General features: G+C 41.6%; 1 protein-coding gene across 1 annotated transcript in view; it reads left to right on the top strand.

The window, feature by feature from the left end:
• The window catches only part of PLA2G4A (phospholipase A2 group IVA), a 75,178-nt gene that overhangs the window by 51,693 nt on the left and 9,251 nt on the right, over nucleotides 1-14,234 (top strand). Inside the window, exons 9-13 of the mRNA XM_065841956.2 lie at nucleotides 3,697-3,919; nucleotides 4,944-5,058; nucleotides 8,346-8,483; nucleotides 9,212-9,304; nucleotides 13,044-13,115. Of these exons, the coding sequence (XP_065698028.2) occupies nucleotides 3,697-3,919; nucleotides 4,944-5,058; nucleotides 8,346-8,483; nucleotides 9,212-9,304; nucleotides 13,044-13,115 (641 nt within the window). The remainder of the gene's footprint in view (nucleotides 1-3,696; nucleotides 3,920-4,943; nucleotides 5,059-8,345; nucleotides 8,484-9,211; nucleotides 9,305-13,043; nucleotides 13,116-14,234) is intronic.

Consider the following 14,234-nt stretch of genomic DNA (forward strand, 5'->3'; position numbering starts at 1 on the left):
AACCTTTTGTCTTCTCAGCTTTGATAAAAATGCCCCAAATCACACTTACTACAAACATTGAAACTATTTGTCTTGATGTTTCTTCGATGAAGTGACGTAACACATTTAAAAACCGCGTAATTTTCATCAACCAAAGACATCTGACAAATTCAGTCCAAATTTCTTAACTGTTTGGAACCCTTAACACTGCATTCTTTCTCGTTGAGTGAAAAATTACAGATGAACTTTACAGTTGAACTTTTAACCTTGTAACAGCCTCTTTTTGGAGACGGGCAGCGAGAGGACAAGGTGTAACGACCCTATGTTAGAGCAAGGGACATTCGATTAGCTATTAGGGAAATGATTTTGCAGCGAGAGTGGTCAAGCACTGGGATGTGTTGCCGCATCCTCGTTTAACTGGGTGAGGTGTCGTTCTCTTTCTCTGACTCAGTGAATTCTTCACGTGAAAGCAGAACTTGACTGAACAAAGCCCTGAGCAACCTCGTCTGACTTCAGCTGGAGAGCTCGAGGTTCCTTCCAGTCTAAATTATAAGGTTAAATGAATGTCTCATTTCTTCGAGAGTAAGGGAAAAAGACTTTTGTTGAAATAGCTAAATATAAACGAGCAGGGAATCTGCTTGGGATGAGTTTTATCCCCTGGTTTAACCAAGGAAGCACATGAATTTTGATTCCACACACTCTAACCCCAAAGTCGTTAAGTCTTTTGGAATAGATAATGATCTATTCTGTTCCTTGTGTGGTTTATTTTCAATTATTTTTCATTTGAATGAGGCTTACTTCCCCTCTCCCGGACTAGGCAGAAATCCTTCAGAATGCCAGAAGATTCTGAAATGCCGTGAGCATTCATCAACCAGAGTAAATTTCTTGTTCAGACGGAACTCTAAATGGTTTGCATCCCTGGAACCTGGGTTTTCTATCGGTAGTGCTTCTTGGGGGCAGATTTACCACTGTCTATTGAGAGACCTGAATGTACTTGTGTCCACTTTGCACAAAGTGGAAGGTATGGTTTGGCTGCATAAAGAGCAATAGCGTAGCCCTATGCGGTGTGGGAAGTTCCCGCTGTGTTCCTGAGGGATGATGTGTAGTCCACGGTCTGCAAAGGTGTCAGTCAGCTGGCCACGACGTCCTTTATTGGGAAAGCCCAGGTGTGAATACGTAGTTGATGGAATGTACACCTATAAAATCGGTATTAAAATAGCAAGATTATCTGAACTGATTCAGTCAGAAACATATGTTGGAAGCAGTTGCATTTAAACAAATTTGCTTTTGCTGTCTTGGTGATGTCACCTATTCAGTCTTTCCGTGCTTGATGAATAAATAAATTGACACTTTGGCACTCCCTTTCTTTTCTTTTTCTTTCCATGCAATCTGTACTTGGGAATAATGCTCTTTTCTTTTTCTTTCCTGAAGGCTGGAGAATTCCTTTTCTGGAGAGAGAGGCAGGTTTTTGCTTGCTTGCCCAGCTGCATGCCTAACCTTGGAGCAATGCATTGACCTCTACGATAGTTTCTGTCATTTGGCTTCAACCTTGCGCTGAATTCTTCATCCTGTGTTTCCCTTTCTCCGCTCACCTGGAAGCCGCTGCCCCGTGCGTTTCGCCCACGGGCTGACGTGAGCGCTCAGCTCTAGCGGCTGCGCACGGACTGATGAGTCAAGTTCTTACATCACCCCGTGCCAGGGTTCGTCGTGCTGCCCAGCGAAGCGCCGGGCAGTGATCTCAGGGCTGAGCTCACGCAGCGTGTGCCTCACCGCTCTGCACAATTATAGCATTATGCCTGCAGTGTGGTATGTATACCTGAGCCAGCTAATTGCATAAGTAATAGTGAAATTAGCAGATAATAGGTTGGTGCAAAAGTAATTGCGGTTTTGGACTATGAATTTTAAACCATTATAACAAGGCTCAAACACATCTTTAGTAATCAAAGTAGGAACCCTTACGATCAACACAGTTTTGCCAACGAGAAATAAGTTTGTTTATTCCTGTAGCGTAAAAATCCATGCTTTGGGATTCGACGAACTCTTGGAAGGCAAAAAGCTGTCGAGATGCTTGAAGAGGTGCAGTCGGTTGGGGGAGCTCAGGGGAATGTGGCACATGAGGCAGAACTCCGTACCCCAATTGGTTCAGCTTTTGCAGCGTTGTTTGTGCGACGTGCGCTCCGGCTGTGTCGTGGAGAAGAATCGGCCCTCTCTGGTGAGCGATGCCGCTGCCGGCGCTGCAGTTTTGGTGCATCTCACCGGTTTGCTGAGCAGACGGCTCAGGTGTGATGGTTCCGCCTGGATTCAGAAAGCTGGAGTGGATCAGAGCGGCAGCACCAAACAGTGACCACAACCTTTTTTTGGATGCATGTTTGGCTTTGGGAAGTGCTTTGGAGGTTCTTCTCGGTCCACGCACTGAGCTGGTTGTCGTGTAAAATCCACGTTTTGTCACACGTCACAATCCAATCGAGCAATGGTTTGTTGTCGTTGTGTAGAAGACGACATTGCTAAACAATAATTTCTTTGTTTTTCGGTCAGCTCACCAGGCACCCACTTATTGAGCTTTTCCACCTTTCCACTTTGCTTCAAATGCCGAACGACCGTAGAATGGTCAACGTTGAGTCTTCGGCAGCTTCTGGTGTAACTGTAAGAGGCCCAGCTTCCATGATCGCTCTCAGTTGGTCGTTGTCACCTTTTGATGGCGGCCGCTCCGCTCCTCATCCTCGAGGCCTCATCTCCTTTGCAAAACTTCCTGAACCACTGAGCCCAGGCAGCTCCTGGGCCAAACGCCTTGTTCGTTTAGTGAGTTGTCTCCGCTGCTTTATGACCCATCTTGAATAAGAACACGGCTTGAATTTACTTTCTGTCTGACATCACTTCCATAATCTAAAATAAATCTAAAATAAAGAAAGTGATAAGTCAGCAGCAAAAAACATAAAGTGAGAAAAGCGCATTAAAATGATGTATAACATAACCACATTTATTCAAGAATGTATTCCAAAATGGCAAATTTCAACAAGGCAAAAATGGCAATAAGTTTTGCACCAACCTAATAGTAGGTTTCAGCGTCCCATCTTGAGTCTTTACCCATGGTGTTACTTGATACAACCAAGTGCGAACCACATGTGTCTGCAGGTGCATCTGAGCACACAAAACTGCAATTTCCAGAGTTAGTGAGAAAACCAGGATTTGCCTGACACGCCTCTCCTGAATCTCCAGAGTCAATTAAATCTCTGCGCACGTTGTAGTTATTGTGCCTCATCTGATTATGGAGCCATCTTGATACTCTCATATGTTTTAGGGATTTTTGCATAATGATAATAAACTGGAGAGTGACAGAGAGAGGCACATCTTAGAGTGACAGACCTGTGTATTTAAGGGACCTCCCATCTGCAAAATGTACCTGCACCCTGACAGCTGCTTTTTCTGCTTATGATGATTCTGTTCTTTCCCCTTAAATAAGTAAATGAGGAATACTTTCTGATCTTTTACATCATCCACGTTATGGAAATCTGAGTGTCTGTGTGCTTACATTTTGAACGAGTTGTTTAGCTTTCTATGCCTTGAGAAAAAGAAATGACCATTTACTGTATAAATGGTGAGTAAATTAATCTGATTCATTCAGTAACTGAATCAAATTACTTAGGAGCTTATTGTACATTTCAGGCAGCTGACTTTGAACCGGGTTTCGGTACTTACAGAGCAAATTTTCCATTGCAGGTACATGTCGACTTTGTATTCGCACCCAGATTTTCCAGAGAAAGGACCCAAGGAGATTAATCAAGAATTGATGAACTCTGTGAGTCACAACCCACTTCTGCTGCTCACTCCTCAGAAAGTCAAACGCTACATCGAAGCGCTGTGGAATAAGAAAAGCTCGGGCCAGCCCGTCACCTTCACCGATATCTTTGGAATGCTGATAGGTGAAACACTTATCCATAACGTGAGTTCATTTTTTGATGGTAATTGGGGCTGTGAAACTATTGCATGATAACTGCTGATACTATTTTTTTTTAAGTTACCTTGGTGACATTGTTTAGCAATAGGAATGCTTAAAGTTACAGCTGAACAAATACTGAATAAGACATAAGACACTTCTAAAAGGCTTTCCTTGCTCTGGGACATGTATTAATTTCTTTAAGAGCCAGGAAAACATTGTGCATTCGTGTGCAACAGAAATGAACTCAACTGCTGGGTACTTCCAGCAGCCTCTTAACGTTGTGTATCATCCATTAAAATCATCGCTCAAGCCATTGCAACAAAAATTACAGAATGATATCACCTCTTCGTGCACATTTTCCTGTAAGAAAAGCAACATTTGCTTAACAAAATACTAATTTCCAGGTGAAATATCCACATCTCTATTGATTATTACTTGTTTTCCTGAAAAACAGACACCGTAAGAGGGCTTCATTCTGTTGTATTTCACTGACTTCTTTTATACACCTGTATTTTCATCACTACGCAATGCCATTAGGTTTAAATGCTCCAAAATACTGAAAAACGGGTAACGCAGCTTTTAGTAACTGTGATCCCTCAGGTGAGTTTCTGATGCTGAAGGGACGTTAAAGATCTTTGCTGACTTTTCAGAAGAAGCACAGAGTAAATAAAAATAATACATTATGATCAATGGTGGTTCTGCCTAAGAGCGTTTTCCTTGTTTGCATCTTTTAGAGTAGCAAAGGACTTACTTCATCCAGCAGTGCTGTTTGCTTTTTGGTCACATTATTTTTTATATAATTCACTCTTATTTCATCTTCACATCATGTCTACTCCCACTCCTTCCTTCCTGAATTGTGCACTTAAAAGATATTCAAGTCAATTACTTCCTTTTACAAGTTCTTCTGCTTTTCTTGGCAGTAACTGAACTTGTCGATTTTCCTTCTCTTGGAGGATTTTCGAGCAGTGGGTAGTTTCCCAGACATGGGCAGGATCTGTTTGGACTTAATATCTTTCTTTTCGTGCAGAGAATGGACACCACCCTGAGCGACATGAAAGAGAAAATCAGCCATGCCCAGTGTGCTCTCCCACTCTTCACGTGTCTCCACGTCAAACCAGATGTCTCGGAGCTCATGTTTGCAGGTGTGTTTTCCAGCTGTGGATGAGTCAATTGTGAAAAGCAGTGTGTGGCTGAAAAAGAGCTTATTATTGTTTTTTTAATACTTCTGAGACTAATTGTATCCTGCAACTTGGGACACGTTGAAGTTATTAGTCGTATGGCGAGGATTAGGAAAGAATTTGCTGTGATACGAAACATTCTTCGGGGATTAACAGAATTTGTGTTGTTATAAACTGAGTTATGGGGAGATTTGAATTTATTTCAAAACTAGGAATGTGTGATATCAGAGGATATACCATGTCAGAAAATATACCATGTCAGAGGATATACTACGTCATAGGATATACCATGTCTGAGGATATACCATGTCTGAGGATATACCATGTCAGAGGATATACCATGTCAGAGGATATACCACGTCAGATGATATACCACGTCAAAGGAGATACCATGTCAGAGGATATACCACGTCAGAGGATACACCATGTCAGAGGAGATACCAAACGGGCACTTCCAAGGGGTTTTCAAAGGTGATGGGGAAAGGGACACATTGGTGTTTGGTGGCTTCTGAAAACACAAAGTTACTCAGGGATAAGTGATCACATACTTCAGTAGGTGCATATTTATACAATCGGTGCAGTATTTGCATCAAGGTTGTGGAGATCAGGTATCACACAAACGTATTTTTCATGGCATACTGTGGAACTGAGCCTATTTTAGGCTTTTAAGATGCATTTTTTCCTGTCCATGGAAAGGCAGACTTCATTTTAGGTCAATGGCCTTTTATTTCTTGGGTTTGGAGACTTACTCTTAGACTATTTTGTAACCTTCATTTTCTTTTCCTGGAAATAAGTTTAACACTTTAGGTTGCTGTGAAATATTAAGTGGCGGCCAAGGTTTATTCTCTATATGTGGCAAAAAGATTATTTCCTGCCCATTGTGAAGAATATTGCTTTTCCATGAAGTAGCTGTTAATAAGTACATTGCTTGAGTCAAAACAAAAAGAAGGCTGCTGTTTCTCCAACAGCAGAAAACCGCTTAACATTAGTGTATGAAACAGGGAAAGGGAAATGTCTTCAGTCGGACAGGATTATTCGTCTTTTTAAGAAGAGTTAAAATAAAGTTGAACAGAGGTGATCTACTACCTCTTTTTTACTTGTACACAGTCTTAAGTACTGTTAGTAACACAAAAGGGGGGTTTGCTTTTATTTATGCCATAGGTTTTAATCCCACCTAGTAGCCTCAGTTGAGAGTGGGTCCAATTGTGCTAGATGCTGTATGAAATAAAAGGAGATATATAACTATATATAACTATATATATATATATAGTTATATACAAGACCGAGACTGTAAGGACCAAGTGGCTTGCCCCAGGTTTATAAGTCAGGCATTGTATCCACATTTCCTAAAAAGATTATTTGGAGAAGCTGCTGTCAAAACTTTGTTCATAATGGAAAATGAGGGTGTAAATTAGGTTACATTTTTCATGGGTGAAAGTCTACTTTCCTCTTTAGGAAACTGAAAGCTTTTTGCTTTTAAAATAAAATTATCTTTAATTAATAATGACGTTCTCTAAGCAAACCCAGAAGCTCCTGAAGGCTGGTCTGTAATTTCTCTGACCTTACCAATTGGTCTAATAAAGGCATCGCCTCTACCTGCGGATCTTGGTTTTGCTTTTTGAGACTGTCGTCTATATCATTATATAGGAAGCTAGATCTTGATCCTTTCTTTTGTATGGTTTTTTCCTTTTAAAACGGAACAGCTTGATGTGAAAGACATAGTAAGATTTGGACAGGACTGTTTACACTTTCCTATTTACTAGCTGACAGCTGTAGATGAACTCTTTCATGTGGATGCATTAATGATAGCAGATAATTTCCGGGAGCGCTGGAGCAGGGTTTCCTGCAGCTGCTCAGAGCTCTCGTGCCCGAGGCTCTGCGTGTTTTCCCGGCCACCAGCATTTCTGACCTGGGATTTATCACAGATTAAATTAATTCTAGTTCTAAATTCCATTTTGCTGTCAACATGCTTCTGAAATCCATATCTACCAATTTCTCTTTATGTATCTAAAGGGAAATAGTGTTATATTCCTAGACTGGGTCTTCCCTAAGGAAGGAATTTCCGTCTGTTCCAATGAATGCGAAGACTTGTGGGTGGTTTATTTGGAAAATAGGATGTTTTATTTGACTTAGCATAGATAAGCATTGCCCCATGAAACGGAACTCCCAGCGGTCGTGATTAAACCTTTCCTTTTCAGGATGAGTGGTTAACACTGGTATTGACATTTCCACAGGAGCACCGAATTTCTCGAGGAGCGGATGGTGTCCCATCACTTTTGGGCATTTTTCGAAGCTGTTTCTTTCGCCTTTCCATTTCAGAGTTATTTCTGATTTGTTCACAGAAGCAGTCAAATCAATCGCTACTAAAAATACAGACTATCAAGTAGATGAGTGAGTGAAATACTAACAACGTAGGGTATTCTTTGTTTGCCGTTGCTCCCTTTTTGAAATGGATTCCCTAATGTAAGCAACTCCACTGCTATCAAAGAAGACATTTCAAAATCAACTAAAATCCGTTTTCAAAACAGACATACATCACAGAATGTAAATCACTGCTGAAATGTTCTGCTAGGATCATAAAATACATTTGAAAAGTTTATGCCATATTTTTATTGAGCTCTCTATTCAATCAAATGGCATGTACTTTTAAAAATCTATTTTGCATTATTTAGTATTAATAAGTTTCTCAGCTGCCTCTCAGCTTTGCTGTATCAAATTGGATTTCACTAGAAGCTTGAGGTTTTGGTGGAATCCAAATGCCTCTCCTAGAATCTTTCCCAACTTTTCTGCTATTAAGTATTTTTTCTACCGCCTTTTTCTCTGCCCTCCACATTTTTGTAGGATCACAATGAAAGAAGCTTGGAACTCGGACCCACGTGGCATTTCGTGTGACAGTGAAGCATGAGATGAAAAACAGATGGCATTTTGTTTTTCTCCTTCACGATCGCTACTTTTAGACGTCTGTTTTTGCAGCCTCATATTCTTCCACCATAGTTTGTTGTGATACGAGAGAATGACAATTCCTTTTTTGCTGTGACATTAGACTGTCTGTCATTTGCAATACAACAATTCTGACTTCTGTACAACCTCAGAGATATTCCTTTTGGTTATTTACCTTCCTATGTAACTAAAATGTCTCTGTTTGGACAGAGGTTTCATTCATTTATGAATGAAATACCCTGGATGAATATCCTCTGCTTCTATTCAGGTTGAGATTGCTAATTAAATCAAATTTGTTTCCTGTTTTGCAGACTGGGTGGAATTCAGTCCCTATGAGATTGGTATGGCCAAGTATGGCACTTTTATGTCTCCTGATTTGTTTGGAAGCAAATTTTTTATGGGGACAGTGGTGAAGAAGTATAATGAAAATCCCCTGCATTTCTTGATGGGTGAGTATGTGACTGAGACTTTAAAATAAATCTAATTTTGGTAGGATGGAACCAGGCTCTTCTCAGTGGCAAACAATGATAGGACAAGGGGTAGTGAGATCAAGCTGGAACACAAGATGTTCACTTAAATTTGAGAAGCAACTTCTTGATGGTGAGGGTGGCAGAGCCTGGCCCAGGCTGCCCAGGGAGGTTGTGGAGTCTCCTTCTCTGCAGACATTCAAACCCGCCTGGACACCTTCCTGTGGAACCTCAGCTGGGTGTTCCTGCTCCATGGGGGGATTGCACTGCATGAGCTTTCCAGGGCCCTTCCAATCCCTAACATTCACACAGTATCACAGTATGTTTGGGATTGGAAAGGACCTCAGAAGATCATCCGGTCCAGTCCGCCCATGGAGCAGGAACACCCAGCTGAGGTTCCACAGGAGGGTGTCCAGGCGGGTTTGAATGTCTGCAGAGAAGGAGACTCCACAACACAGGGGGTTTTAAGTGCAATCCCACAAATTGTCCAACAAGCAGCAGAGTTCTCAGTTTGTTTGGAGACATCCATTTGAAAGATTTCACAGCCATGGGTTGGCATTCCCTGTTTCCTTGTTGCTTTTGAGCTTGTGACGTAGCATGTTCCAAAATGAGAGATGTGCTCCTCTAATTACTTAAATAGTGCAATATATGTTTGGGTTTTTTTTTTTCCTTCTACCAACCTCCATTCACTGTTTATTTTTCCCTTTCAGGTGTCTGGGGCAGTGCCTTTTCTATATTATTTAACAGAGTGCTTGGCGTCTCCAATTCTCAAAATAAAGGTCCCACCATGGAAGAAGAATTAGGTAATACTAAGAACTAATTCTGCTGCTATGAAAAATTATTGTGAGCAAGATGCAGGGCTTGTGGAAGGATGGTAGTCATTTGTGGTTGTCATTTGAAGAATGTGGAATTAAGTCACTGTAGTTGCTGACATTGCTAAATGCTGAATGAGGTCAGGGAAAGAACATTAATAATCAGATTTTCTTTCTCTCACTTTGGTTTCTGATCAGCATCCGAGGTGCTGTAAGTCACCTGCATGTATCCAACTATTTTCACGCAGTTAAAAGAGTCCGATTCCCTTTTTTATGTTGTTAGGCAGGTTTTTGGAGCTCGAAAGTTGACAAATACGGTGTGGCCTCTTGTCACTGAACTGCGTTATTCAAGGGATTAGTAAAGTAAAATCAAATTTTAGCATCGCTAGATTGTTAGGTTGTTCCATTCTAACCACAGATCACCTGTTGGTATCTGATCCTTTATTTACTACTTAATAATTTTGGTTTCATTGCTAAAGCACAAATGGCAAAATCTGTAAGGAATTCATCGTAGGTTGGTTTGGATAGACGTTTTGTGTTTTATTTGAGAATGCAATTGACAACAAAGGGTTTTTTTACACTTTTTTGGTTTTGTTTTTGCTATTCAGAACACAGAGACATATAAAACCAATAAATAAATTGTACTAGGCAGTCAGATTTTTCTGAAGAGCGTAGAGAGAAAATGCAGATTAAGTTGATTTAAAACAGCAACAACAAAACCAAGCCCCATAGCTGTCTCAGTCCCCTAATAGGTGGCATTTAGCTGTGTGAAAATGTACTTTTTATGCATGAAAATGAGACCTGTGCCTCCAGGTTCATGTTTCTGATACAGCTCATGAGTGTTAACACCTACTGATGGGAAGAAGCCAGAGTCATGGTCAATGGGGCAGAGTCCAGTTGGAGGCCTGGATCCAGTGCAGCGCCTCAAGGGTCAGTACTGGGGCCTGTATTATTCAATATATTCATCAATGATTTGGATGAGGGAACAGAGTGACTGTCAGCAAGTTTGCTGGTGACACCAAGCTGGGAGGAGTGGCTGACACTGGAAGCTGTGCTGCCATCAGAGACCTGGACAGGCTGGAGAGCTGGGCGGGGAAAAAATTAATGAAATATAACAAGGGCAAGTGTAGAGTCTTGAATGTGGGCAGGAACAACCCCAGGTTCCAGTGTAAGCTGGGGAATGACCTATTAGAGAGCAGTGTAGGGGAAAGGGACCTGGGGGTCCTGGGGACAGCAGGGTGAGCATGAGCCAGCACTGGGCCCTTGTGGCCAGGAAGCCAATGGTACCTGGGGTGGGTTAGAAGGGGGTGGTCAGTAGGTCAGAGAGGTTCTCCTGCCCCTCTACTCTGCCCTGGGGAGACCACACCTGGAATATTGTGTCCAGTTGTGGCCCCTCAGTTCCAGAAGGACAGGGAACTGCTACAGAGAGTCCAGCGCTGGGCAACAAAGATGCTGAAGGGAGTGGAGCATCTCCCGTGTGAGGAAAGGCTGAGGGAGCTGGGGCTCTGGAGCTGGAGAAGAGGAGACTGAGGGGGGACTCGTTCATGGGGATCAATATGGAAAGGGGGAGTGTCAGGAGGATGGAGCCAGGCTCTTCTCGGTGACAACCAGTGACAGGACAAGGGGCAATGGGTTCGAACTGGAACACAGGAGGTTCCACTGAAATTTGAGAAGAAACTTGTTCCTGGTGAGGGTGTCAGAGCCTGGCCCAGGCTGCCCACGGAGGTTGTGGAGTCTCCTTCTCTGCAGACATTCAAACCCGCCTGGACACCTTCCTGTGGAACCTCAGCTGGGTGTTCCTGCTCCAGTGGGGGGACTGACCTGGATGAGCTTTCCAGGTCCCTTCCAACCCCTGACATTCTGGGATTCTGTGATCTCTGTCAATAAATCTGATAGGGCAAATGTCTCTTATTGGTTTTGAAGACACAGAATGGTAGCTCTCATCCATGGCTCATTTCACATGTAAGTCGAAAAACAGGCTTTGAAGTGGGATCACATGTGAAAATACTGATGTGACTTGAACCACCAGAGCTGTAGATGTCCCAGTGAAACTTTGGTACCACCAAAGTCAATGACAAAATTCTGGGGGACATCAGAAAAGCCACTGTGCGCAGAGCACATAGAAAACCACACCTAGAAACAGCAAATAAGAGATTTTGCTTTAAAGAGATGATTTGCTCTCCAAAAATTTGATTTATTGGGGGTTTTTGTCTTCCTCTTTTGGTCACTAGTTTTTATTTTGACCTGTCTCCTATGTCATCGCCAAAGAATTTGTGTGTGTTTGTCTTTGGCGCATGTTTGTCCATTGATGGTATTTGAGGACCCGCTGAGTATTAAAGAGAAAAAGTACTTAAGGAAAAATACGTGATGACTAAGCTCTTCTGTTTCTGTGGGGTTTTACAATGTTATATGTTCCTTCGTAGAAAAAAGGCGACAGTGGTGGTCATCTGAGTCCAGCATTCATTACCTAGAGTAATAAAGCTGGTGTTTTTACACTTGATATTACGGGGACTCTCTCATCAATCTGTTCTCTCGGATTTAGACTTAAGCAAAAAGCGCCAAGTGTAATTGCCGTTGTAATTACCGCATTGGGTAGGAATCACAGCATTTGTGGGAAATACCAAGCCAAGGCAGGGACGAGCCACCGGAGACCAACGTTGTCCTTCTGTCAGATTGTATTTTCATTTTCAAATGGAAAAATACAGTTATTATAGTACATTCAAGTTCATTAGGAAACAACCCTCATTAAGGTTATTTTAACTGGCTTCAGATTTCGATTAGAGATGAATCCCAGCATACAATACACTAGAGAATAAAGAGTGCTAGTTTTCCAAAGTCTTCCCTTGGATAGCCTTGCCTGTAGGCCTTACGCTTCCAAGATAAGGCTGCTCATAAAACATTGCGAATCTGTTCTATTTCAATAAATTATTCCATCCATAATGAGTGAAAATAACGTTGTCAGCCTATAATCCAATTTTACGTGTATTCACCTCCACTACAAACCTTGCCCGAGGGGTGGAAGGTGTTGCTCTTCAGTACTCGTTTTGATTTGAAATAATTCCGTGAGATAGCAATGAACAGGTAACAAAGGCTTTGTTGGCAAAGCTGTTCACCTTCACAAAACTCCGATTTTTGCCAGAGAAGTTAATTCCTTTCTTGATTTATTTCTCACTTAACGTTATGAGAAGAAATTGTCTTTTCTACCCATCTAGCTGCATTGACCTTTATTTTTCACACATATCCAACAGAACTTCCATAACCATCTTGGATTTTGTTTTCTCCCCACTGCTTTGGGAGCTGCTCCTTCATGGATGAATGAGGTTAAGCATTTTTTTTTTCCAATTAGCAGGTAATTAATAGAAATTAACTTGGAGTTATTGGGCGAAGAGAAGCTATACATCTAAATTTTAATGACGGTGAATGAAATGAGTCAGATGTGTGATGCAGAGGCGAGCGGTAGGTCCTGCTTTAGGGTGACATTTGGTTTTCTCAGCCCTTTGGCTAAATCTCCTTAGCATAGGAGCTTTGTTAAAATTGTGAATGAACGCAAATATATTCTGATCAGATTCTGTACATGGAGATAGATCCACAGCAGCTCAAATCTCTCCAGCTGGATTTTTCTATGATGAAGACTATGATAGCGTTTATGACTCAGATTGTCTTGAAATTCTTAGCTTTTCTGCTAATTAAAGCCCAGCCGCTTAAAGTAATTTTCTATTTCTTTCAACAGAAAATATTAGGCTAAAACACCTCGTAAGCAACGACAGTTCAGACAGTGAAGATGAATCGCAGCATCCAAAAGGTAAGGAAATGCCCACGTTTTCTTCCGTAGTTTAGTGTTTTCATCAGCTTTTGCTGACGAATTATAGTCAACCCAGCCAATTATGTCTGTTGTTTTCAGGGCTTGCTTGATCAAGTATTAATTCGTGTTTCCAGCATTCATAGGTATCTTCTAGCACCTTTACACGGCGTTTTAAATAATGCCCAAATCCGGTTTCCCAGAAGAGGTGCAGCCCCAAGGGGAACATGGGGCAGTGGATGAAAAGATCCTCTTGAAAATTATCTTAAGGCACCTAAACCACCTGGGGATTGCTGGGATTTTAATCAGGATCTATGTTTCGTCCTGATAATGCTTGTGTATTTGATGATACTTTTGGGGACAACAGTGATTTTTCACCTGAAGAAAGCGACAGTGTTTTTAACAACTAAAGCAAATAAGGGAACGCAGAATTTTGGGATCTACAGGAAGAAAAGATCTCGTGTGATGAGACAATGAATTATGTCATTGGCTCAAATAAACGATTACTTCTTGTGTAAAATAATAGGGGGCGGGTGATACCACAGTTTTGTGTTTGTTTGTGGATTTCCCGTTTAAGCACTACAGCCAGCACGAAACGCTGTATTTCTCTCATCGTTTGTAGCCATAGTGGGCAACCTACATATCTGTCATTTGTAAACACCTGGTCATCCCTCTCATTTCTGTAGAATATTATTGTACAGATGTTGGGCCTCTAAACTTGGTGGTGTTTGATGCTTGTTTGCTCTCTACTTATATAAAACCAGCTTTGTTAAAGCCTGGTTTAAAGAGGCACATCTCAGTGCTGGAGTTAAAGTATCAAGCCTGAGCTTGAATTATCCTCTTGTACAAAATACCCCAAAAAGTGAAGTTTTGACACCAGTCCAAGTCATTTTTACTGCGACGTCTAGCAGTAGACATCTAAGTCTGGATTTTGTGTTGTACTCTTTAGTTAATTAAAACCAGCTATTAATTTTAATCTACAATTCACTGAAAGGATATTTCGAGATATTTTAGAATTCCCATGCTGTAGCGTTCTCTTTTGTGCAGACTAACTTTGCTTTCTTAAGGAAAGCTGGGTTGCTAGCAGGCAGTAAAGGATGGAGAAGGTTGTCAATACACAGC

This window comes from Patagioenas fasciata, chromosome 6 (assembly GCF_037038585.1).
Source record: "Patagioenas fasciata isolate bPatFas1 chromosome 6, bPatFas1.hap1, whole genome shotgun sequence".
In the NCBI taxonomy this organism is placed as follows: domain Eukaryota; kingdom Metazoa; phylum Chordata; class Aves; order Columbiformes; family Columbidae; genus Patagioenas; species Patagioenas fasciata.